Genomic DNA, 27,734 nt, shown 5'->3' with positions numbered 1-27,734 from the left:
CTGGGTGGCTCAGTTGGTTAAGCGACTGCCTTCGGCTCAGGTCATGATCCCAGGGTCCTGGGATCGAGTCCCGCATCGGGCTCCCTGCTCTGCGGGGAGCCTGCTTCTCCCTCTCCCACTCCCCCTGCTTGTGTTCCCTCTCTCGCTGTGTCTCTCTCTGTCAAATAAATAAATAAAATCTTTAAAAAAAAAAAAAATTACAGTCCATCAGACTGTAAGGTATAAATAGACTTTCAGAAAAGGGCACTCAAGAAACATAAAATATTTACTTATGTAGCTAACTTATCCTCCAGCTTCCCCTTCCTGTTTATTGGAACAGTTTATTCAAAGAAAGTTAATATTTTTAGTTCTATTGAATTCCTATTATATTCTCAGTATAGAATAAATTAGAGCAAAGGAAGAAAACCCTGGGTTTTTTTTTTTTTACCTCTATAAGTAGTATATTAGGGTTTTCCATATAGACAGAGCCAATAGAAGTTTTTTTTATATATATGTGTATAAAAGGAGAGAGCATGCCAGAGAGAGATACTTATATTTATGTTACATATTTATAATAACATAAATGTAAATAGATTTATTTATAAAAAGTTGACTCATGCAATTATGGAGGCTGAGAAGTCCTAAGATCTCCAATTGGCAAACCAGAGTATAGTTTTAGTCCAAGTCCAAAGTCCAAAGGCCTAAAAGTAGGAGAGCCAGTGGTGTTAAGTTTTAGTCTGAGTCACAGAGCCAGAGAAGACTAATGTTCCAACTAAAAGGCAGAGAGTGAATTCTCTTTTAATTAGACCTTTTGTTCTATTCAGGCCTTCAACTGATTGAGACTCACGCACATTGGGGAGGGCAATCTGTGGTACTCACTGTACAAATTCACATGTTAATCTCCTCTAGAAACACCCAGAATAATATTAACCAATTATCTGGGCATTCTGTGGTCCAGTCCAGGTGTTATATTTAACCACAGTAATGAAGCCTGGTTGACAGCTCATCTCTTTATTCAGACTTGTTTATGCCATACATTGTGCTGTATGAGGAAGCAGCTGAGGCTCTGTCCTGAAGGAGTTCACTACCTAGAAGGGGAAATGGGGACCAGTGGAGCAATGCCAGCTACAGAAGAAGGAGGGTTTTGGGGAAACTGCAAATAACTTATGAGAGTATGTAGTGGATTAGAGCCAACTAGTAAAGTAGCATGAAAAGGAATTTGGACTAGCTTGTATCGTCAGTGGAGGTTCATGTGGCAGTTTTAAAGTGTGGAAGTACGAAGAACAGGTTTATATGTCAGGAGAGTCACTTGAGTGCATTGTGGAGGACGACAGGGAGGGGTGGAAAGGCTCACACTGAGTGGTCTTAGACCGTTGAAACCACCTGGGATGCTTGTTAAAAATGCATATTTCCCTTCCCCAGTCCAGACCCATTATATCAGAATCTTTGAGGCTATGGCAGTAGAACCTGCCTTGTAAACAGGAACCCTAGATGATTCACATGCCCTTTAAAAATTGAGAATGTACTGCCTGGGAAATGGAGAAGCCCTTCAGGTAGCTGTTCTACTAGTGCTGATAGGAGTTTGAGATAGATTGTGGAGGAAGGTTGGCAGGAAATGATGACAGGTGGGTGTGGCTAGAGAGTTACAAGTATTTATAGTTTGGGGGACATGACATACATAAATTTTTAAGATACTGGTGCTTACACCTAACAACCTATGTCTGTTTTTATGCTTTAATATGTCTTCATAACTGTATTCTCATAGGCTTTTAAAAATTAAATGTAACATTTTATGTGGGGAAAAATGGAGGTGGGTTTTTATCTTAAGATGGACTTTTTTTTTTTTTTTTGTAGTAGAAAAGTTTCTCTTCCAAGATAAATGGGTAGTTAACAGTTGACTGTTACTGATCTTGATACTGGTATTTCTTAAGAATGGTATATAAAATGAATCCATTTAGAAGAAAGAAGAGTTCTATTTTCAGAGTTTAAGAATCTGGATTTTTTTTTTCTTTTTTTAAATTGAAGTATAATTGACATGTAATATTATATTAGTTTTAGGTGTACAACATAATGATTCAGTATTTGTGTTTATTGTGAAATGGTCAACACAGTAAGTCTAGTTAACATCCATCACCGTCCATAGTTAATAAATTTTTTTTTCTTGTAATGAGGATTTTTAAGGTTAATTCTCTAAGCACCTTTCAAATATGCAATAGAGTGTTACTAACTATAGTTACTGTGCTATATATTATATCTCCATGACTTATTTTATACCTGGAAGTTTGCATCATTGACCCCTTTTACCCATTTTGTCCACCCCCCACCACTCTCCCAACTCTGGCAACCACTGTTCTGTTCTCTCTCTGAATTTTGTCTTTAGTTTGATGTAGAGTTCCACATGTGTATTTTTACTTTTGTTGCCTTTGCTTTGGCGTCAGATCAAAAAAATCATCACCCGAAGACTGATGTCAGGAGCTTACCACTTAAGTTTTCTTTTAGGGGTTTGATGGTTTCAGGTCTTACATTCAAGTCTTTAATCCATTTGGAGTTAATTTTTGTGTAAGGTGTAAGATAGTGGTCCAGTTTCATTCTTTTGCATTGATTTCTTTATATGTTTGTATTTTGGTTAGTACAGTTAATTCATTAAGCCAGGAAAATAGATTAGTGAGGCTTGAGATTTGCCTTCTACTTGTCTTCGGTTAGAGTGGTTTTCCTTTCTTCCCTGAAGTAATATTTTGTTTTTAGGCAAATTGGGAAGTGAAATTGACAAACCCCTTGCCAAAGTTTGGGAAGTGCAAAGAAAGGATTCAGCCAGCAGTTTCATGTATAAGCGGCTAGAATTTCTTAAACGTAGTTCTGTAGAAAGCAGTCATGGTTAGCGGAGTAAGATTGCCATGGTGCCTGTCGAGCTGCTGTCACTAGGGCTGGGGTCAGCTTTCATTGAAGCGGACGGGGACATGGATGCACATAGAGGCATGGGAAAGGAGGGTGCTGGGCACATTCGGGGTACTTCTGGAAGGAGGATGGTTACACAACCAACCAAAGTGTCCATTGCAGAGACAGTTGAATAATGCTGTCAGTTCTAGTTTTATTGTGACATTCCGAAGTGAGTTTGTTTAGATTAAATGAAAGGTTTTATTGCATGTACCTTTTAAATTAGAAATAATTTAAAGGGTTTCATGTTGCATTCTAACACTATTGGTTGTGTTTCATTGGTTAGAGTTTCTTGTTGGGAAAGATTCTAATTTTTAAGTGGCTAGAGTGCCTGGATCTGTTTAGTGAGTGGGAGTAGCACATGAGAGGGTCTGGCTGCCTAGGTTCACATATTAGTTGTCACTAGTTTAGACTATTTTATTATTATTCTTATTACATTCATTGCATACATATTTTAGCTTATTAGAAATCTATTAATTCCCACCATGCCTTTTATGTAAAACATGATTCCCTATCTTTAATGTTTGTCAAAAAAATAAGATTTGACTTTTAATTGGAAACCTACCTGCAGGAGAGAATTTCATCTTTAGGTTTTTCAAATTCATTTTTTTCCTCTCAATTTACACCTTCCAGAGACCCAAGTGAATGCAGTTTACAGAATTGCAGAGGAAAAATATTCTGCCCTCTCAATAATTTTGGTCTCTGGAAAAAAATTATATGTGTAAATGTATATTTATATGCAGAATATACTCCATTATATATGTGATAAATCATTTAATTTAGGGAGAGGAGAAAGAGAGTTTTTACTATTCAGATAAGTTAACAGATTTAGGAATGTGGTGAAGGAACTTCATGCAACATAAAGCATACTTTCCTGGAGATCCAAATTCACTGCAGTTAGAATTCAAATCTGCAGCCGGCATAAAATAGCAAGTATGAAGGAACTCCTTATTATTCAGTTCTAAAATATAAAGTGGGATTTAGATTGTTTTCTAGACATTTCATTTTACTAAATAACGTTACTTTTTAGTAATATTATTACTAAATAATAATATAATTTCTCACTTAGTGCCAGAATCCCTTGGCCAACTAGTTGTGCTATATCGTATTATATCATGGTGGATGAAAGCATTGCAGTGTCAAGAGGTTAAGACCATGCAGTGGGTTAGGAATTAAGCTCTTGCTGTTTCTGATTGAATGCACCAGTATGCACTGACTGGGTCAGAAGTAGTTTCGAAAAGTTGATTTTTTTAATGCTGGGGAATAGGGGGAAAGGGACGCTCATATCCGCTGCAGGAGTGAGCCTGATCAAGTTTCTGGTGTCAGCACTTGTCTTTAACCTTGAATTAAAAGTTATTTACACAGCTGAGTCAGGAGTTATGTTTCCTCTGTACTTGCTACAAAACATAAGAGAAACCAAGCTTTCTTTGCCACAGTTTATTGGTTAGGAACCTTTGACTCTGATAAATTACTGAATTCTGCTGTTCTAAATTAGGAAGCAGTGAGGTTTATTCCATCAACTGGATTCACTAGACAGTATTTATTTCTTCTCTCCCTGGAAGAGAGAAACTATTGACTAAATAGGAAACTATATTTCTGTTATCTCTGTTAATGGTGAAGAGCAGGGGTGCAGATAATCAAAATAAAATGATTTATAACTGTCCTACAGGTACACGTGCTCTCAGGGACAAGTTCCTCATAGCATAGTAATGTCATTTGGAGCACAGAGTAGATTATTGCATAATTAATGTTGTTTTAATGAGGTTATTATTTAAATTATTGCTATTGTTATGAAACATGTATGATAATCTACAGACATATGAAGATTGGTGGTAAAAGAAGGGTTAATCATAAGTGTCTGTAAGTATCATTTTTTTAGAAAAACGTAAACGGTACACCTTGCTTTGTCAAGTGATATATGGCTTAAAAATCACGTATACATAAATTCCCTGTAACTTGCTGCCTTCAATTCTCAAGTAATATGTTCTAAAATATTTTGGTATGGCCCTTTTTCTAAAAAGTGAGGTACATCTTTGTAATTAAATCTTAAAATTATAAATCTGATTTATCTAGCTATTCCTCACATTTTGGTACATAGAAGCATTAATATTCGCAGTGATTTACAGGCTTTGTTTCAGCATGTTACAGATGTTTTTTATTTACTTAAAAACTTTTTTTTTTTTTGTAGCTGTATGTTAATGTCTCATCTTGAAGAACCAAAAGTTACAGAGGATGAAGAACCACCCACAGAACAGGATAAGAGAAAAAAGATGGTAAGTTAAAAAGTAGCTTTTAAAATTTGGGAGAACCATTTACAGTTCATCCATGTATCCATCTCTCTATCCATCCCTGTTGTAGAATTAATGTAAGCTGAGCTTTGAAGTTTGGAGTGTACTCCTAAGACAGATAAATTATGTTCCTAGTAATCCTAGTACAGGAAGTAGAGTTAAAATCTTAATCTGAAATAGCTTTTCTTGTCTTAGCAGAGCAAAGGGTTTAGTCTTTCACTTACAGAAAACATGTGACCCTCAAAACTCATTTAAGTTGTAATGCTTACTCTTTGGTTTTGAGGAGATTTACTGAAATTGCTTCATTCCCTGTTACTTCATGAATTTTCACAACGAATTTTTTCTGAGCTAATCATAGGCCTTTACAGAAATTCCTTTAACTGCTAAATAGGAACAAAAAATCAGAAACCTCTAAAATATCCCGCCTTTAAAATTATAATCTTGAACTTTTAAGTATTTACTTTGATACATGAATGTAAAACAGCCACATAGGTCACCTTTTTCCCATTTCCTCAAGGAATCCATTCTGGTCTCCTGGCCTCATCATTACTAATTGCGTTGTGCCTTCTTTCCTCATTTGCACTTGAGAACAACAATAATATCCCTCAAAAGTAAATAAATCAGTATATATGCTGGTCATGGGATACGCTGAACACCTAGTAATTACTGGTGATCCTTATTTCAGTCTGCTCACGACATTCTGTCCTTGAATTATGCCACATGAACCCACAGGGGGCTTCAGTTGTCCTCAGGGTGGAGCTGATACTGTGCTGCTCAGACAGCCTTCTTTTATTTTTTTTTTTAATTTCTTAAATTAAAATTTTTTTTTAACTTTTTTTTTTAATGTTCAGTTAGCCAACATATAGTACATCATTAGTTTTTGATGTAGTGTTCAACGATTCATTAGTTGCGTATAACAGCCTTCTTTTAAACCGTGTTAGAGTTGAATCCATTTTACTTGTCATTTTCGCTGGAGTGACGATAGCCTTTCAGTATAGCCTAACAGTTTGTCTTCTCCTTCCTCATCTCCGCTTTTTAAGGCATTTAATATATAATTGGTGTTATGGAAAATGTAACATCTTCCTTCATAAGATTCTAAACTTGTAAATGAGTAATAGGTATTCTGCTTCTATTCATTCCTCAGCTTTTGTACGCACTTTATTCACGTCATTTAGTTAGCTAGATTGACCCTTAGCAAATTCATCTACTCAAATTTATTTTTCATCCTATAGAGAATCCTCAGTAACATCATATAATACTAATTTTAATCCTAACTGGATTTTGAAGGTAAGTGAAATATTACGTTAAGGAATAGTGTAAGAGCATAGTTTCAGAAATAACAAAGTTTCTTGTTTCAGTTTTGTGATTTTAAGTATTGTTCGAGAGCTGGTTATTTTATCATTATTGTTCTAATCATAGGCAGTATTATTTTACAGAACAACCGTTATTTTTTCCAGGGGTTGATTTTTTTTTTTTTAAGATTTTATTTATTTATTTGACAGACACAGCAAGAGAGGGAACACAAGTAGGGGGAGTGGGAGAGGGAGAAGCTAGGCTTCCCATCAAGCAGGGGCTCAAATCCCAGGACTCTGGGATCACAACCTGAGCCGAAGGCAGACGCTTAATGACTGAGCCACCCAAGCGCCCCCTCCAGGGGTTGAAATTTGAAATTAGTCGTCACAGTGGCTTTTTGATATAGATTTGTATTGTCATCTCTACTAAGATTTCCAGTGCCTTAGACTTAGAGCATTAGTCTAATGCTGATGATACCTCAGCATTTATGGTTAATGCTGGGATTATTTATCTTAGCCTTGAATAGGTCTAATTATGAATACCATGATAATTTTTCTGTAACTTTTCAGTAACAATATTAGTTTCACTGTATCTTCAGGGTTACCAGTATAAATAATGTATTTTTTTTTCAGTAATTATATCATCATTCTTACACTGTATGTCTTTAACATTAGAAATTTTTTGAGAACTATCTAGGTTTGTCCTGGTTGTAATTTCAAAGGGGAAAAAATGTTTGCTGGTAGAAGATGATTAACTATTATTTAAAAGAAAAACCAATCTAGTGTCAAAGGTTTTTCATTTTAAAGTGAAAATGTTTACTTACAAGGAAGAAAAAGTGTAACTGCTTGGTTCCACAATTACGTAATTAAAAGTTTGATTTACTTACTGCCATTGTTGTCTTCAAGTTGTCCCTAAAATGTGGTGTCTGCATTTCAGTAGCTGCTTTGCAGAGGATAGAAACAGTGATTGTAATTCAGAAAAGTGGATGATTAACATTACATCGAATGTGCCAGGTGATGTTGCATGTATTTATGAGCATTCTCATAGTTTGTTTTAAATAAGGATGACATTTCCATTCAGGAAACCTATTCACCTGTCCAGACTTCTGATCTTGCCTTTTTTCATCCAGCTCCTGTCTAAACTACCTGTTTGGGGGGAACTAATGGAAGGTCCAGTGCAGCTCAGGCATTTCATTTCATTCCTAAGGTCTCTCGCTATCCAGTATGCTCCAGGAGTAGAACGATAATTTTGTGACATCTTCCATAAAGAATTAAGCTAATACATTAACATTTTAAGTTGCTTGTAATTTCTGTCTTGTGATGTGTGACTTACGAGGCATTTATAAGTTGTACTTTTCCAAATTTAAGCTTTTGAGCATATTAATGCTTTCTGGCAACTTGATGGTACTGGTTAAGAAAGCATTATTAATGAAACATTTGATATAGTAAGTAAAGCTGTGTTAATGAGGTATTTCTGATCATACTTCCATGTTAAATATTTCTCAGTTTAAGCCCCAGAAATATTTTGGTGATCTGCTTCTGTACATCATAATCTAATTTCATATATACTTACTAGATGCTTTAGTTGATAAGCTTGAACATTATTAAAACTACACTAACTTTGGGGCACCTGGGTGACTCACTCTTTTAAGCATCAGACTTGGTTTTTGGCTCAGGTTGTGATTTGGGGGTCATGGGATCAAGCCCCATGTTGGGCTCCGCATTTGACATGGAGTCTGCTTGAGATTCTTTCTCCCTCTCCCTCTGTTCCCCCTTTCCCACTTCTGTGTGCATGCTCTCTCTAAAATAAATAAATAAATCTTTAAAAACAAAACAAAACTACACTAACTTCTCATTTTCCTGTGCTGGTAGAGCATTAGCAAAAATAATGGTCTATCCAAACGTCATCATTTTACATTACTTTGAAGTAATAGCAATACCTTATCTATATAATATTATCCTTTTTTTAAAGAATTTTTTTAGAGTGTCATCTTACTTACCCCTGTAACAGTTTTATGGTCAGATATTGATGAAGAAACCAAGTCACAGAGAAGTTGCCTCTTACTCAAGAGTTACAGATTCTGGGAAAGACCGAAATTAGAACTGAGCTTTCTTGATTCCTAGCCTGATGCATTCTTTATGATTTTAATTTCTAAAATTTCTGTAGCTTTTCTAAAATGTTTTGAGAAATCCACATACCATTTTGCTGAAACTGCACAATGTATGGGAACTACACATTTGAGGGTAAAATATACCAGCCTAAAACATAGCTCAGCTACCACAAGTCACGGGAATTGGAATTAGATCTGTAGATTAAGTATAGTTTGTCATGTTCTCATGATAAGCATGGCTAGGAAAGAGGTAGTTTATTAATTTGTACATTTGCTTTACTTTTACAGTTAAATGTAGTTTGCAGTTATTGAATAAACTATAAACAAGAGCTAGAGAAATGACCTTGAGGAATACCTGTTGAGAGAGATCAATTTCAGGGAGAACATGAATAATAATTCACAAAGATGCTAATTATTTTTTGAGTAACATTGAGTATATACTATATTTAAATATTATTTTAAGTTTTTTGTGTACTTATTGAATGCTCACTGCATGATACAGTATTCTTGAAATTGAGGATATGGCAGTGAATGGAGCTTACAGTCCAAAGAAATGATTTATGTATAATAACAATGTTAAATTTATGAAGATTTAGATTAATAAACATCACAGTAGTTTTCTAAATTCGAAGCATGTTCATGAAACGTGGCAGTTTTGTATATAGTGTTGCTAGAAATATATTTTTACTGTGTTTTAATAAATCAGTTAAAGAATGTAGCCTTCACTTCTTTTTTTTTTAGCTTTATAGATCTTTGCAAGCCTTCTATTTGATTAGTTTTTCAAGAGAAATATCATTTTAGGAACTGTTTTAACAGTTTTCAAGATCATTTATACTTGGAATGATTTTGATTTTCATCTTTTATGTACACGTATAGGAATATATCTTAATGTATTTTAGCAGAAAAATTTAGAGCTATCTTATATCTAGCTCAAGAATATGAACTATTATTTTTCCACTATCTCAAGAGGTAGATTAGAATTGAAAACATTTATGCGATATTACAAACCAATGAAAATATCATTTTAACATGTTGTACTTTACTTTTAAGCTGCTGTTTGCTGAGTGAGCTCTGCAGGTGAATTTCTACTGGTTTGTAATCAGGTCTTAAGCTTTTGATAGGCTCAAATATTTATATGACTAGCAAGACTTTTAAATTTTAACTTGTACCATATATAGGTCAAACAGAATCTACAGCCTAACTGAGCTAAATTTTGGGTGGAACCAAGTATTTGTAGGTTGAATGACATGAGCAAACCTGGCATCACAGTCTTCTGCTTTGGCTGTAGCACATCTAAGCAGATTAATTGTCTTTTAGGTTGGGTTGCATTTTATTTGATAAATATATGACCAGATCCTAAGTCTCAACAATAGATCCTGAGCATGGCTTGCATATTGCCTTCTAGTGAGTGTTGTCTCTTGTGCACCTGTTGCCAAATACAGAACTGGATCAGAGAGGGACAAGACCAGGGCAGTGTGGGAATGGAATTGTCTGAAAATCAGAGCCTATAGGTAGCTAACAGTTTTTTCCCCTTTTTGAGAGTAGGTAGACTGCATCAGCCTTCACCTCTGCCTCCCTCCCCTGTTTCCTTCTCCCCAGCTCCTTCTGTCATCAACTCTTCCTGAGAACTTTTATTTGCCTAACCATTAAGTCCATCAGCTTTCCTTAGACTTTTACTTAGTAGAACTTAGAGTACATTGTCAGAGGGAAAGTTAACTTGTTATCACTTGAAAATACTCTGGGGGCGCCTGGGTGGCTCAGTTGGTTAAGCAACTGCCTTCGGCTCAGGTCATGATCCCAGGGTCCTGGGATCGAGCCCCGCATCAGGCTCCCTGCTCCGCGGGAAGCCTGCTTCTCCCTCTCCCACTCCCCCTGCTTGTGTTCCCTCTCTCGCTGTGTCTGTCTCCGTCAAATAAATAAATAAAATCTTAAAAAAAAAAAAAAGAAAAGAAAATACTCTGTAATGTTGTTTTATAAATGTTCAGTCAAAATGTAATGTTAGCAGGGCACCTTTTGATAGTGGTGGGTTGGGAAGTTGTAAACTCTCCCAGCATGATTTTGATCACTGAGAACCAGTTGGGTGATTGTTTCACCTGCCCTCATTTGCCTCTAGAAAAACTCAACAGAGCTAATAGAATTGTATTTGGCTGTCACTAATAAGATACTGTGTTTTTCTTAGTTAACTAACAGCAATCTTGAAATTCATGCACAAAAGGCATTTTTATTTTTCAGATAATATTATGAGATTAATCCATCATCTTATTGGTAGTTTCTGAACTGCCTTTTGAGAATCCTTGCCCTATTGCATTCAGTAATCAAGGTAAATATCTTAATTGTTGAAAATACTCTTTCTTATTCAGCTTGCATGCATTGTCATACTAGTTACGACTTTAGAGAGCTTTCTTGTTGCTTTTTCTCACTGTGCCCAGTTCCTTTACATTTTTCCCCTCAATTTTCTTGCTACATCGTGAGTTCATCCTAATTTAGAACTGATCCTCATCTGCAGTCCTGAATTCTGACCTCTGTCACAACCTCTTCTCCTTCCTTACTAACCATTCCATGTGTCCTGGAAATTCTGTTTTGTACCTTTATCTGGAGTCCTATAATTATTTTTTTCATAGTCTTTATACAAACTTATTTTCACAAACTTTCCCATCCTTTAACCTAGATTTTCTTGTTTTTCTGCTGCTCTTATCTTTGGCCAAGACATAGCTTTTGCCACCCCATGTTAGGTCTACTAAATTTGTGGACCTGGAAATCAGGTTTACATATTTCTCAGAAAAGCTTCACATGTTATTTTGGTGTCCAACTAGGGTTACGAACCACTACAATAGGAATTAAGCTCCCTGATAGTCTTTTATAGACTTCTCCACCATGACTCCACCCATCCTTTTGAGCCCTGTCCTCCTTTTCCCCGCTCCGTTTCCTAAACCAGATGACTTGTCTCCATACATATTATATGTTTTCTTGCCTCTGACAGCACTCTCAGATGAGTCCTTACATGAAGAGTAGCCCCTTCATCTTCCTTCTCTTCACTCAGCTTACTTATTTACTGTTTTCCTCACGTGCACCCTCTCCACTCACTGATCACCCTTCCCACCCATGCCTAGTTTCAGAAATAATCCTTGCCTCTCCTGGGCTTACGTAGCATCTTCTCTATACATCTCAACTGCCCATACCACCTTTATGTAACCTAGCAACTCAAATCTGTGATCTCCTTGAAATTAGGAACCATGTCTCACTTATCTTTGTATATGTATGTGTGTATATCTTTGTATATATCAGTAAAGCTTTGTTGAATAAACATTTCTTGTATTACGTATTAATATTTCTTTAACTATGGCATTCTCCTTAATTTGTAATAGTTAAGGCACCTTAAGAAAATCAGTTAGCAAATAGTATATACAAGCAAACAACTGAACTTTTTTTTCCTGTTTTACCTTTCAGTTGAAAAGATTCGATCTAAAATATACCCCTGTTTTCTTTGGGTCTTGGATACCTGTATTTACATTGATGAGTGTAGTGTCATTGGATCTATTTCCCTCTGCCTTAAAATTACAGAGTTCTCTCCTCTTCATTCTCAAAATCAATTCAAATCCATAACACCTCTTTCCTTATCTTGAAGCTTACTAGCACCAGTGGGAAAGTAGTAATAGCACTACACAGACACAGTTTTCTAATTGACTTTGTAGCTAATTAATCCTGGCAGGAACTGTGTATACTGTGTCTTGTGGTCCATCATATTGGTGGTCTTTATATAAAATAAAAGTAACACTCCAGAAAACTATTAACCATTAACCTGATTATTCAGTGAAGTTGCTCATGTGGATTTTAGTCTTCAAGCTTTTTATTGCTTTGACAATGCACCCTAGAGGACATCTTTCTTGTAAAAATTTATTTTGTAACCTCTAAGCAATATTTTGAGGGAATGGCAGTATTTAGTATTATTTGGTGTAAGTAATTAGTGTTAGTAAGTCTACCAAAAATTATGTGATACATCGAAACTAGAGATTTTAAAGACACTATAATTTATATCATGCCTCTTCTCAGAAAAAAATGTTTCAGTGTATATGAGTATCAATGCCTAAAAATAAAGTTCTACTAATAACAATGTATAAATAAAGACTTGGGAAAATGTCAAGTGTGCATTTGGGTTTGGGAGCATCCAGGGACCCTAGTTTCAGAACATTAATTCAGAAGCTGGAGGAGGAAGTAAATTTTAGGATCATTATTGTATTTATTTAGGCAGAAATTCATTACCTAACATTCAGCCTGTGGATTGACTTCTGGGGGAGTTTTAGAAACATCAGTGAGGTTGTATGCAGATTTGGGTGAGAATGTACATTTTGGAAAAGAAGAAGATTATATAAGATTTTATAAGATTTCTTTAGGGACTAATAAAAGATTAATTAAAAAAAGAATCTCTTGACTCTTCTAATACTTTCTCCTTTAGGATTTAGATGTAGATCTTTTGATTTTTTTTCACACACAGTTGTGTACTGTCTCCCCATCCTGACTAATTTTCCTCCACTTGGCTTTACTTGGCCCAGAGGCTTTATGTGTCTTGAGTAGTGAACAACCACTGAAGCACTTTGTACCAAACTGTTTTTAAGTCTAGCCAGTTGGTTATACATACTGTTTCCATGCCGCCAGCCAAATGAAATGTAGGCTGCTGAGAGAAATAGTAAAATTGGGCCCTGGGGCCCAGGGAGACCATGAGCTCATGCCCAAAGGTAAGAGAACCTTGGGGTTATTCTTGTTGCCTTCCCCGCCCCCAGTTCACTTGAGAATTATTCATGAATATCATTCATGGTTTCCATAGCAAGAGTATGTGTTTTTAACAAACCACTGTTTCCAAAGATTCCTTTCCAGTTTTCTCTCAGGGCCCTAAAAGTAAGAGGCTGACTCTTAGGTCAATTCACATTTTACCTAGTTTCTTGAACCATTAAACGAAATTACCCATTCAGCAAGCACTCATTGAGTTATGGGTCAGGAACGATGCTGTTGTGAACTGAATGTGTGGGGGAATGACAGAGAGCTAGAGATGAGGTGTGAAGGGGAGATTAAGGAGAGAAGCCTTTCCCCACATCATGGATGCTTTAGACAAGAGATGTAATTTCCTTTGCTTTTTGAGATTGTAAATTTGTTAAATTGGAGTTGTTTCTTGCAAAGAGGGAGATAATAGGCTTTGAAATTATCCTTCAAATAGTAAAATAAGTGATAAATAAGACAAAATACATGGAACGTTATTTTTTAAGATACTAGATATCAGAATATGAAAAATAATGATCTCTGAGAAACAGAAAACAAACCCAATGAGTCCTCCCATTATCAGAGTTTACTGCCTGGAGAGACTTTCCAGAGAGTGGCACAGGGAGCCCAGTGGTCTCTTTGATTTGAGGAGATGGAGCTGGAAGTCTGAGGATGCCACAGAGGCTCAGGTTACCAGAGACTAGGAAGCAGCCCCCTTAGAACTTGCCAGATCTCTGTAGGGTCCCTTGTGAGTCTTCAGCTGAGTACTGGTCAGCACACACAAGTGTGGAAGTTACCCATGGCCAGGGAAAGAACCTCCAGGAAGGATCGTAGGGAAGCAATACTCTGAGCTGACAGACCCAGGAATAGATCCTGTTGTCAGAATGGAAACTTCAGAAATGATAGGGTATTAGGTAGAGGATTCAGAAGTCTATGTCAGTGGTGGTACAAAATTATCCTCATATTAGGTATTGCTCTGATCCTGCCAAACAAAGGTAAAAGCAAAATCTGAAAAGATCAAACTGTTTCTAAGCAATGTAACCATGTCCTAGAACAAAACTCAAGACTATAGTCATACAAAAATTTCCAGTATCTAACAGGGCAAAATTTATAATGCCTGGCATCCATTAAAAACCTACAGGCATTACAGAGAAGCTGGAAAATATCCATCGTGGGGGGGAGGGCTGTCAATCAATTTTAACTACCCAAGAATAGATACATATGCTGGAAATGGTAGAAAAGAGCATTAAAACAGTTTTTATAACTGTGTTCCCTCTGTTAAGAAGCTAGAGGAAAGATTGAGCATGTTAAATAGAGATGTTGAAGATACTTTAACAAGACTGAAATGAACCTGTAGGAATTAAAATCTATAATATCTGGTGGGGTTAATGTAGATTAAGTATTGGGGAACAAAAGATTAGTGAATTTTGAAGACCTAGAAGTAGAAACTCTCCAAAGTGAAACAGAAAAAGACAGGTGGAGGGGTAAGCCATGTAGGACATCTTCAAGCAGCCTAATGTACAAGTACTTCAAGTCCTCACAGGACAAAAACAGAGAACAAAAGAAATATTTGAAGAAATAATGGCCAGATATTTTCCAAATTTCATGTCAACTATGAGCTCACAGGTCTAAGAAGCTCAGAGAACCCCAAGCACAAGAATCAAGACTATCCCAAGCCACATCATAATCAACTTGCCACTTAAATCCACTGTTGAAGAGAATATCTTCAAAGTAGTCAGGGGGAAAAAAATGAATGCATTACATCGAGAGGAAAAGATGTAAGAATGATAACAAACTTGTCATCAGAAACAACGCAGGCAGTCTAACAGAGCAGCATGTTGTATACTGAAAGAAAAAAAAAAAACCTGTTTTTTTAAATTGTTTCATTACTGAATTAATGTTTTAGAATAAATTTTTACTCTCGAAAATAATTTTTTTTTTTTTAATTTACTCCCTACTTAATTTGTAAAGTTGACAAATTTTATTTTGGTGATAATGGAAGATAGCATTCTGTTTTCTGGGTTTTTTTACTCAACAACAGTGCAGAATGTTTACAGAGTATTTGCATAATCCGTAATAGTATCGTAGATGACCACAGAAAACCTATTATATTGTCAAATTTATCTGATAATAGTACTGGGTATGTTTCATGCTACTTCTTGAATGAAGCCACAGAATAGTAGGCATGAGTGCTTTATAATCATCAGGGTAGAAGTATGCACATCTGTTACTTTATGGCTTGCCATCTGATTCTTTTTTCCCTTTAAAATTGCTGAGATGATTTCTTTCTTTTTTTTTTTTTTAAGATTTGTTTATTTGGGTGGGGGGAGAACACATGAGCCAGGGGAAGGGCAGAGGGCAAGGGAGAGGGAGAATCTCAAGCAGACTCCATGCTGAGTGCGACACCTTATGTGGGCTCGATCCCAGGACCCTGAGTTCATGATGTGAGCCGAAATCCCGAATTGGCTGCTTAATTAACAGGCACCCCTCATTTTTTTTCTTTAGCCTTTGATTCATAGTGATCTTTAAAGTCTGTAGATAGATAATAGGGTCTGCTAAGAAAATCAAGTAGATCCAAATTGTTCATTTTGACTGTTTTTTGTTGGTATCTCATGAAGCCATTACCAAGAGGTAAAATTTGTCTTTGTTCCTCTGCCTCATATAAATCTTTAAAACTGAATTCTTAAACTTAAATATCAAATAACAGTTTGCAAAATTATGATTACAAATTATTGCTTCTCATTTTGCAAAGAAAACAGTTGTACTGTTAAAAATGCACACGTTTTTATCCATGTGACTTATTTGCTGTCGCTTGTATGTTGTCTAGTTAGCTGAAGACGTGATTTATTAAAATTGTGTGCAAATTCTCACACTTCTCCATTCCCTTAAAAACAGTTCTGTTTACTCTTAGTCAAGTGCCAAATAATCCTGCCTGCTGCAGTTACGCACCTGCTACTCTTGACCTCAACACAATGGCAAGAGTAACATCTTCAAAATACATGATTTGTCTTTTGTATTTATTCAACATACATTTTTGTATGCTTACCATGTACAAAGCATTGATCATTATAATTAGTATTTCCTTCACTAGTGATTATGTATACCCATAGGACCTATCTTCTGATATATGTCCATCAGGAATGTATACATATTCTTTAAAAACATTTAATAACATTAGGTTATTACAAAGCCAGTTTCCTGAGAGGATTTACTTGTTTTTATGTATGCTTTGCTCCCAGTGTACGTTCCCTAAGTTCAACCACCTGACTGTTAATACTGTTGTTAATGATCCTTATCTTCATTTCCAGGTGATACTGAAATGTAAAAAGGAGTGTCCTAAGACACATAACTTTACCTTAGGCTGGCTGTATAAATAAACAGTAAATATTTCAAAGTTGCAGATTGAACATAGCTTTCCTTGTAAGTGAGACCCTCAAAATCAATGTTAAACTTACCCAAATCTTAGAAATACATTGTTTTAATGGGTAATTCAGCTCTTACAAACTGCAGACTTTGCGAGTGACATTGAAACAGTCCAAGAGGATGGGAAACAATGAATTGAAATATTCCAACTGAGATGTAATAAAGATACAAACTGATAACCAAGCATCCTCCTGAGAAAGCAGTTCCTCCTGTGATCAAGCTAAAATGTTAATCAAAAAATAGTTTTGAGGGGCGCCTGGGTGGCTCAGTCGTTAAGCGTCTGCCTTCGGCTCAGGTCATGATCCCAGGGTCCTGGGATCGAGCCCCGCATCAGGCTCCTCGCTCTGCAGGAAGCCTGCTTCTCCCTCTCACACTCTCCTTGCTTGTGTTCCCTCTCTCGCTGTCTCTCTCTCTGTCAAATAAATAAATAAAAATCTTAAAAAAAAAAAAAAAAAGTTTTGAGATCCAGAGGTTAAGATCTTTCACAGTAGGCCACATAATTGTAATCAAAAGATACTAGAAAAGAAAATTCTATTGAAAATGCCCTTGAAACTAAATAAAGTGATGGTTCCTGAGTTTCTGTTTTTAGTTGAGACTTGAGATTAATTGCTTGGTGACCTCAGTATTGTTCTTGAGTTTTAGAAAGCAGGCAACCTCATTACTTCTTGAATTGAATTTATTTACCTGAATTGTTACTAGGGGTTAAGTAACTTTGCCACTGTTCATTTGGAAACTTTGGCACTGGGCTGTTGACTTACTGTTAAATAAAGTCTTTGTCTTTATATGTGAAGAATATGGCCTCATTTGGGAGAATGTATTTTCAGTAACTTAGGTAACATTCCAGTGAACATCAGACTGTTTCTTTTATTCTTCCTTTTCCCTTCTGCTGCTTTTATAAGGAGCCTATCTTTTGAGGGAGGCGAAATTAAGGAGCCTTTTCAAAGAATTGTTCTTTGTAGCAAGTTCCTATTTCGAAGACTTTTTTTAAATTATAAAAGTAACCTATATTCTTTTAAAACCCACAAAATTACTTATGATAGGAAATACCTTTTCTTCCCCAAGGTAGCCTTTAGTAACATGATATTTCTTTCCAGAGATTCCATTTACATTATATAAACACCTGTACTTCATAAATAAGAAATACTATAGATTGTATTATGCTGATTGATTATATTTAAATATAGTAGATATATGAGCATACTTCCATGTGCATATATTTAGATTTGCATCATTTCTTTTAATAGCTGCATTTGATGACATTCCATTGAATGGATCTCCATCGCATGCATATCTTGAGCAGCACTTTGTGTAGTTCACAAACAATGGGAGGTTCTTTCAAGAGTGTTACTATTGTGGGGGCGCCTGGGTGGCTCAGTTGGTTAAGCAACTGACTTCGGCTCAGGTCATGATCCTGGGGTCCTGGAATCGAGGCCCGCATCGGGCTCCCTGCTCAGCCGGAAGCCTGCTTCTCCCTCTCCCACTCCCCCTACTTGTGTTCCCCCTTACGCTGTCTCTCTCTCTCTGTCAATTAAATAAATAAAATCTTTAAAAAATGTTATTATTGTATAACTGATACTATGAATCAATATTATGATTTATGATATTATTTACCATACTAAGACATTATTTTTTCTTTTCATCATAATGGACTTTTGCACTGGTGGTGCAAAAACAATCTTGGATATCCAAAGGCGGGTATAACTGTTGTTACTTGAGCATCATTAAAGGCAACGGCAGCAAACTCTGTTAGTGGTTGTCATATTTTTTACTACCATATACTCAACAGGGTTTTTTGGTTGTTTTTTAAAGCCAGTTTCATTTAGGAATGTCCTTGAAGTAGTACAAATTACCAGTTTTATTAAATGGCCATTCTGTGTCACAATGGGGATATTCTCTGTGACAGTGGTTATCTTGAGGAAAAGTACTTTTGCTATAGAGTTGGAAGCTGAATTAACTGTCTTTTTCCTGTAACATCATTTGAACGTGGAAGAATGGCTGACAAACATTCAGATGGGTACTTGACATACATTTTCTCAAAAGCAGGCCTCTCACTTTAAGGAAAACAGCTAACAGTTGAAATCTATGTGTCACTGGTGGTGGTATGTGAGTTATTCCATACCCTGGAGAGTATGATGGTTACAAAGTAGTAACTTGTTGTTCAATGTACTTTAATTATGAGCAAGGCTGAGCATTTATATTCCTTTGTTTGATGAATGACTTGTTCTTACTCCCCCCACCCCCCAGTTTTTCTGTTAGAAATTTTATTGGTTGTTTTCTTTTGCTTTAAAATAAGAGTTCTCTGATACATTGTATTTTCCAAGAATGGCCATACACCTCCCATTTCACATGCTGTTCTTATAATGTGACTTTGACACTCTTTTTCATTCAGAGGTTGGGTCTGTATTTCCTTTCCTTGAAGTTGCTCAGTCTTGATGATGTTTTATGACTTCTGAGTCAAATCATAAGATAGAGCTTACACCTTGTTCCCTAGGTGTACTTGTTCTTGGAATCCAGGTACCAAGTGTCTACAAGGAGAATGTGGGCCTTATTTTCCCCAACTGAGGTCCCAGACAACATCTAGCATTCACTGTAGACACATGAATGAGTGGAGTGACTCTGCAGATGATTCCCCAAGATGGCATCACTCACTTCTAGCCTTCAAGTCTTCTCAGATGAAGCCCACAGATCATGGAGCAGAGACCATCCATCCTTACTCTACTCCATAGAATTCATTAATATTAAAAAGTAGTTGTTATTTTATGCCACCTAGTTAGGAATAGGTCGTTAGGCAGTAACCAAAAATCTGAACAATCTCTTGATAGATACAGAAATGAGCCCTTATTTCCTCATCCGTGTTTCATTCAGTTTGTTTTATGATTTTTGTTTTTTAAACCAGGAACAAAATTAAATTGATCAGCTTTTCATTGTAAAGCAAAGTGCACACTTTGTGGAACCATGGGTCATGTCCCAGTGGATAAATCATGGAGGGATTTTTATTAGATTTTGAGTGCCAGAGTTAGTCACAGAATGGTTTTGTCAGGGATTGATTGATCAGAATTTGTAAACCATCAGAATCTGTAAAAAGACAGTCACTGGTCTTGATTTTAACACACGTCCTTCCAGCAGTCCCACTGGACCAGTTCCTCAGTTGTCTTATCTTGGAACACATGGATCTAAGCGAGCTGTGTTGAAAGAGTGTGGGTTTAGATTGCTTGTCTTGCATATCGTAGTTGAGGTTAGTTTTTCTGAGTCCTAGTACAGTCTTGCAAGTTGTTGTCTGCTTCATTTCACAGATATGCTCTTACAGCTCTCAGGGGGTCTCCTCACCTGCACCCGCATTTCATCAGACTCCTTTTCTGAAAGATAAACTGTTAGCTTCTGGGACGCTATCAGTCCAGATCTGCACTGCTCTTGGAGAGGTTTCTGAGTTTTCTGAGCTGGTGGTTTTCCTCTCTTTCATCATCCATGGTTTGCTCACTTTTGACTGTTTTCATCTGGCTTTATGGTGTGCACAGAATGGCTGCCCTGCGCTCAAGAACATAATTTCTCTTTTTTTTTTTTTTAAGATTTTATTTATTTATTTGACAGAGAGATAGTGAGAGCAGGAGCACAAGCAGGGGGAGTGGGAGAGGGAGAAGCAGGCTTCCCTCCGAGCAGGGAGCCCGATGCGGGGCTGGATCCCAGGACCCTGGGACCATGACCTGAGCCGAAGGCAGACGCTTAACGACTGAGCCACCCAGGTGCCCCAATTTCTCTTGTTTTCACAGCTCTATTTCATTTAAACCTTTAATCCAAGTGGAATTTTTTTTTGCTGAAGGAGTGAAGTAGTGTGTTCGCTTTTATCAGATACAGCACCGCCAGCTTTGCCACGGATGTATTTCAGAACTCCACGTTAGAGTCCATTATTGACCTGCCTATTTTAATCACTGTAGCCTAACAGTATATTTTAATACTCATTGATGCTGTTTGTGATGTTATTTTACTTGCAAATTTACCATTATATAATTTTTTAAGATAAACTGAACACTAAAGAATTGTTTAAAAATCTCAATTGAAAATGGGAGTAATGCTGGGCACCTGGGTGGCTTAGTCGATTTAGCATCTGGCTTCGGCTCAGGTCATGATCCCAGAGTCCTGGGATAGAGCCCTTTGTCGGCTGGGCTCTCTGCTCAGCAGGGAGTCTGCTTGTCCCTCTCCCTCTGCTTGCTGCTCCCCCTGCTTGTGCTGGCTCTCTCTCTCTCTCTCAAATAAATAAAATCTTGAAAAAAAATAAAAATAAAGAAAATGGGAGTAATGCTAATTGGAAAACACCAAAAATAGTATTGTTTGAAAGTCAGAGGTATAAGATTTGGGCTATTTTAATGGTAAGAATTGCAGGTTTATTTTCCTTCTAGGGTATTTTGTAGATCAATCTAATAATACTCCAGTTGGTTCTTTCAAACAGTGCATTGAAAATAATTGCTTCTTTAGGGTCTCAGCCTGAGATAAAGACATAGCTTATATCAAAAGCTAAGGTGTACTACCACGATTCAGGGTCAGAAGAAGAAATACAAGAAAGAACATGTTCCTTTACATTAATTTAAAACCACCTAAAATAGTTTTATTCTTCTGTATATAGTGATATGTTCAAAAATAAAACATTACTTCTGCTGAAAGGGGATTTATTAAACTAAGGCATTTACTTATTAAATGGTTTGGATGTCATTATATCCTAGCCACTTTAATTCATTTTTATATGAACCCAAGCAAGGTGAAATGACCTGTGACAGACTTTAATAGTGCTTTTCACAGTTTTATACTTATATCTCATGTGTGATAATGTATGTGAATATTATATTAATAAATCATCTGATTTTTTGGGAACTGTGCCCTTGAAATAAAGCACTTTAAAATAAAACAGGTACAAAGGGGAAAGAAAGGTTTTGTTACAGAAACTATCCAAGTGTTATGACTTTCTTTCAACGTAAACCTGAATTAATTTCTTCCCCTCCACTTGTTTTCTGAGCTGCAAGAAGCTACAGTGAAGGAACTAATGAGTTTCTTTCTTAACCCATTATAGTGTAGATGACTTTATGTCCTTGTGTGAGTTAAGTGGAGTTACATTGACTTCTAATGCAAACAATAGGTCCATGTTTAATAGGGGTTCTCAGCTGACTGTTACTTTGTTCCCCCAGCCCCAGGGCACTTAGAGCATTGTCTAAAGATATTTTTTATCGTCACAAGGCTGAGAAGTACTATTGTAATTTAGTGGGTAGGAGCCAAGGATGTTGCTAAACATCCTACAATACTCAGAGTAAGTAATAATTTCTTTTATTTCAATGAATATTGGGTAGTGGGAGGAATGTCACTTCAGAAACATTTATTTAGTTGTCTGCTGTGTGCCAAATAACAGCCGGGTTGTATAGGGCCTGGTGCACCATATGATAAATGTGGTAGGAAAAATAATCCCTTTCATCCCCCAGAGAAGTCCATGTCCTAATCCCTGGATCCTCTGAATATGTTATGTCCCCTATGGATATGTTTGGTTACATTGCGAAGTGGAATTAAGGTTGCTCATCAGGTGATTGAGTGTAAGGGGGGATTATCTAGGTGAGCCAGATGCGATCGTGAGAGTGCTTAAAAGTGGAAGAGAGAGGGGGTGCCTGGGTGGCTCGGTCGGTTGGGCGTCTGCCTTCGGCTCAGGTTGTGATCCTGGGGTCCTGGGATCGAGCCCCCCATTGGGCTCCCTGCTCAGCGGGAAGTCTGCTTCTCCCTCTCCCACTGCCCCTGCTTGTGTTCCCTCCCTCGCTGTCTCTCTGTCAGATAGGTAAATAAGGTCTTTAAGAAAAAAAAAAAGTCGAAGAGAGAGGTGGCAGAGAGGGTCACAATGATGCAGTGTCAGAAAGACTCAACGTGCTGTTGCTTTGAAGACAGGAAGACAGCCTCCAGATGCTTTTGGAAAGGGCAGAAAAATAGGTTCTCCCCTAGAGCCTTCAGAAAAGACAGCCCTGCTGACACACCTTGACTTTAGTCCAGTGAGACTGTTCTGGATTCCTAATCTATAGAATTGTAAAATAATAAATTTGTGGTAGTTAGGGCAGCTACAGAAAGCTAGAAATTTGGATTTTGTTTGGTAGGAATAGGGAGCCATCAGAAAGTTGTCATCAAAGCAAAACCACAATGAGGTATCACTCACACCTGTCAGAATGGCTAGAATGAAAAGACAAGAAGTAAGTGTTGGTGAGCATGTGTAGGAAAAGAAACCTTTGTGCACTCTTAGTGGGAATGTAAATTGGTGCAATCGCTGGAAAAACAGCATGGAGGTTCCTCAAAAAATTAAAACTAGAAATAGCATATGATCCATTAGTTCCACTACTGGGTATTTACCCAAAGAAAATGCAAACATTAATTTTAATTCAGAAAGATATATGCACCCCTGTTTTTACTGCAGTATTATTTACAGTAAAGAAGATAGGGAAATAACCCAAATGTCCATCAATAGAGGAATGGGTAAAGAAGATGTGGTATATGTATATACAGCGGAATATTAACTCAGCTGCGAAAAGGAATGAGATCTTTACATTTGCAACAACATGGATGGACCTAGAGGGTATAATGCTAAGTGAAGTAAGTCAGACTGAGAAAAATGAATACCATATGATTTTACTCATCTGTGGAGTCTCAAAAACTAAACAAATGATAAACCCAAAGCAGAAACAGACCTATAAATACAGAGAGCAAACTGATGGGGGGATGGGCAAAATGGATGAAGGGGAGTGGGATATACAGGCTTCCAGGTATGGAATGAAAGCCACGGGGGTGAAAGGTAAGCATAGGGAAAATCCTCAGTGGTACTGAATTAGTGTTGTATGGTGACAGACCGTAGCTACACTTGTGTTGAGCACAGCATAAGATGTAGAGTTGTCAAATCACTATGTTGTACACTTGAAACTAAGGTAACATTATCTGCCAGTGGCACTTCGTTGTCATCAAAGGACTGACTTGGTCAGATTTGTGCTCTAGGAAAAATTGTTGTATAGCCACATTCTACCACAAATTTACTTATTCTTTTGCTGTGACTGCATAAATGACAATGGACCATAAAGCTTCAGATATCATTTGAATATGAATTTTGTATAAAGCCCAGATTCCAGAAATACTATGTCACATCCACATTTCATGGGTAGAAGGCTTTGTTTACCAATAGCTGTTACTTCTCCTTATTTCAAACTGAAGTTACCCATGTAGATTATTGAATCATAATTCCTTAGCATACTTTACATATAAATTATATACTTTTTTTTTTTTAAGAAAATGGCCATTTTATAATGTGACTCATTCCTGTACTCTAGGCTTTCTTCTTTGTTTCCTTGTACATGTCTACGAACGTTAGAATTATTAACCATGAAGCTTCTCCATTTGTCTTTACCTTTCATCATCCCTGAGAGGCTGCCACCTGTGGTGTCCATGGCACTGAAACTTTTTTTTTTTTTCAAATTTTTATTTAAATTCTAGTTAGTTTACATATAGTGTAATATTGGTTTCAGGAGTAGAATTTAGTGACTCATGACTTACATATAACACCCAGTGCTCAACACAAGTGCCCTCTTTAATACCCATCCCCCATCTAGCCCAGCTCACCACCCACCTCCCCTCCAGCAACCCTCAGTTTGTTTCCTGGAATTCAGCATCTCTCGTGGTTTGCCTCCCTCTCAATTTTCATCTTATTTTATTTTTCCTTCCTGTCCCCTATGTTCATTTGCTTTCTTTCTTAAATTCTACATATGAGTGAAATCATATAGTATTTGTCTTTGTCTGATTGACTTATTTCACTTAGCGTAATATACTCTAGCTCCATCCATATTGTTGCAAATGGCAAGATTTCATTCTTTTTGGTGGCTGAGTAATATTCCATTACACACACATACACACACACACACACCCCACATTTTCTTTATCCATTCATCAGTTGATGGACATTTGGGCTCTTTCCATAATTTGTTGTTGATAATGGTGCTGTAAACATCAGGGTGCACATTCCCCTTTGAATCACTATGTTTGCATCGTTTAGGTAAATACCTAGTAGTGCAATTACTGGGTCGTAGGGTAATTCTATTTTTTACTTCTTGAGGAACCTCCACACTGTTTTCCAGAGTGGCTGTACCGGCTTGCATTCCTACCAACAGTGTAAGAGGGTTCCCCTTTCTCTGCATCCTTGCCAACATCTGTTATTTCCTATGTTGTTAATTTTAGCCATTCTGACAGATGTGAGTGAGGTGGTATCTCATTGTGGTTTTGATTTTTATTTCCCTGATGATGAGTGATGCTGAGCATCTTTTCATGTTTCTGTTAGCCATCTGGATGTCTTCTTTGGAGAAAGGTCTGTTCATGTCTTCTGCCCATTTCTTAACTGGATTATTTGTTTTTTGGGTGTTGAGTTTGATAAGTTCTTTATATATTTTGGATACTAGCCCTTTATCAGATATGTGATTTGCACATATCTTCTCTCATTCTGCAGGTAGCCTGTTAGTTTCATTGTTTCCTTCCCTGTGCAGAAGCTTTTTATCTTGATAAAGTCCCATAGTTGTTTTTTTTTTTTTAATTGAACAGCTATAGATGCATGTTATAATGGTTGTTGGGTTTTTGTTTGTTTTGAGAGAGAGAGGGCATGCGCATGTGATGGGGGACTGAGGGGCAGAGGGAGGGGGGGAGAGAGAATCCCAAGCAGGCTCCATGCCCAGCTCAAGCCCTAATGCAGGGCTCAGCCTCATGACTCTGAGATCATGATCTGAACCAAAATCAAGAGTCAGTCGCTCAATCAACTGAGCCACCCGGGCGCCCCTACACTATGTAGTTTAAATCATGCATGAGGTCATGTCAAGTACTCCAGCAAATTTAGGTTAAAGAGCCATAGAACAGTATTTCCCTTCCCAGAAATAGTGAGTTAATACAGGTCTTAAAATACTGCAGTTTCTTCAGTGATTTTGCTGTATCAGCAGATGGTCACAATAGAAAGTTTTTACTCCCCCATTCATTCCCATCATATTCTGTAATTTTTATAAATTATTGATGGCTTTACTTTGATGAAATGTGATAAGCCCAGTTTTTGAAATAGATTGAGAGCACTGACTTACTATTAAATTTTTTTGCCTTTGTAAGTTCCCTTTCAGCATTTCCTATTTATAGCACTTTTTTTTTTAAAAGATTTTATTTATTTATTCATGAGAGATAGAGAGAGAGAGAGGCAGAGGCAGAGGGAGAAGCAGGCTCCCCGCGGAGCAGGGAGCCTGATGTGGGACTTGATCCCAGGACCCTGGGATCATGACCTGAGCTGAAGGCAGACGCTTAACCGACTGAGCCACCCAGGCGTCCCTATTTATAGCACTTTTTAACCTTTCATCTGATTAGCTTAAGCTTATAAAGCATTTTATCAAAAAACTTGAGATTCTCTTTTTTTTTTTTTTTTTTTTAAAGATTTTATTTATTTGACAGAGATAGCGAGAGCAGAAACACAAGCAGGGGGAGTGGGAGAGGGAGAAGCAGGCTTCCTGCCGGGCAGGGAGCCCGATGTGGGACTCGATCCCGGGACCCTGGGATCATAGGATCATGACCTGAGGTGAAGGCAGACCCTTAACGACTGAGCCACCCAGGCGCCCTAAAACTTGAGATTCTCTTAAGATGTGCTCAATGATCTCACTTCTTGGAACCATAGAGGCAGTTGGAGCAGTAAGGAGATGTAAGGGAGCAGGTGTTTCCTATAATAGGGTGGCTTACACTTGTGATGTTGATTTCTCAATCCCTTTCATAACAGTATTGGCAGAAATAAGTGATATTCAGAAAACTCAATCCAAAGATGACATTTAAATTGTAAATAGAAATTTCATCTGATTTTTCCTGTTTCTCTTTATCCTCTTTCCATTTTCTCTATCACCTGGAAACTACATATAACTGGATCAATGTATTTAGGCACATGTTTGGTTTTATAGTACATTCTCTCACAGAATGGACCAACATGAATATTGATATTTCTGGAAAAGAAGCAGTAGAACACAGGCACTACTGAGAATAATACATTTAGATCAGTCTAGTAGGCTTTTGTTGCCTAATTTAGGAACACTGGTTGCACACCCCTAAATACTCGGTTACACTTTGTTATGTAGTCATTTTATTTTGATAACAACATGAATGGAAGAAGGATATCTTTCAATTATTTATTAGTTTAGTGATGGCATTAGAATTTTTTTACTATTAGAGATACTCCATGAAGATCGTCTTTGATTTACTGCTGTAATGTATAGGATTCTAAAAATGCACCTATGATCATAATATTTTTTTAAAGATTTTATTTATTTATTTGACAGCACAAGCAGGGGGAGTGGCAGAGGGAGGGGGAGCAGCAGAGGGAGAGGGAGAAGCAGGCTCCCCGATGAGCAGGGAGCCAGACATGGGGCTCTATCCCAGGGCCCTGGTATCATGACCTGAGCTGAAGACAGACTTTTAACCGACTGAGCCACCCAGGTGCCCCTGATCACAACATTTTTAATGGTCCAAAATTTATTGTATTCTCCTTAAACATTACCATTTTGTGATATCTCCTCATCCCTATGCCCTTCTGAGTAAACTGATGCTAAAAATAGCCTGTGATGGTCTTGGGATCTTACATGTTTAGTTGAACCTAAGATGGTCTCCTACAGGGTATGTGGTGACAGAACTGAACAATATAATCAGTAATATAATCAGGCACTTAATTTAGTGCCTATAAATAAAAATTCTATCCTATCAATAGAATAAACATTTTTCAAATGTTCACAAAATGTGTATAAAAACTGAGCGTATTTTAGGCTTGCAAAGGAGACCAAATTTCTCAGAGTAGAAATAGTACAGATCATATTTTTTTGACTACAGTGAAGTGAAACCAGAAATTAAAGGTTGAGAAAAAATACTGGTCACATAAAGTTTTTCAAACAGTATTTTAA

General features: G+C 37.1%; 1 protein-coding gene across 1 annotated transcript in view; it reads left to right on the top strand.

Annotated features, from left to right (window-relative positions):
• The window catches only part of IPO11 (importin 11), a 184,589-nt gene that overhangs the window by 145,841 nt on the left and 11,014 nt on the right, over positions 1–27,734 (top strand). The window contains exon 23 of the mRNA XM_081825596.1: positions 5,102–5,186. Coding sequence (XP_081681722.1) covers positions 5,102–5,186 — 85 coding nt within the window. The remainder of the gene's footprint in view (positions 1–5,101; positions 5,187–27,734) is intronic.

The sequence above is a fragment of the Leptonychotes weddellii genome, chromosome 7 (assembly GCF_054177405.1).
Source record: "Leptonychotes weddellii isolate Sample4059 chromosome 7, ASM5417740v2, whole genome shotgun sequence".
Lineage (NCBI taxonomy): Eukaryota > Metazoa > Chordata > Mammalia > Carnivora > Phocidae > Leptonychotes > Leptonychotes weddellii.
Note: the sequence above shows the minus strand (reverse complement) of the source record. Positions and strands in the feature narration are given on the sequence as shown.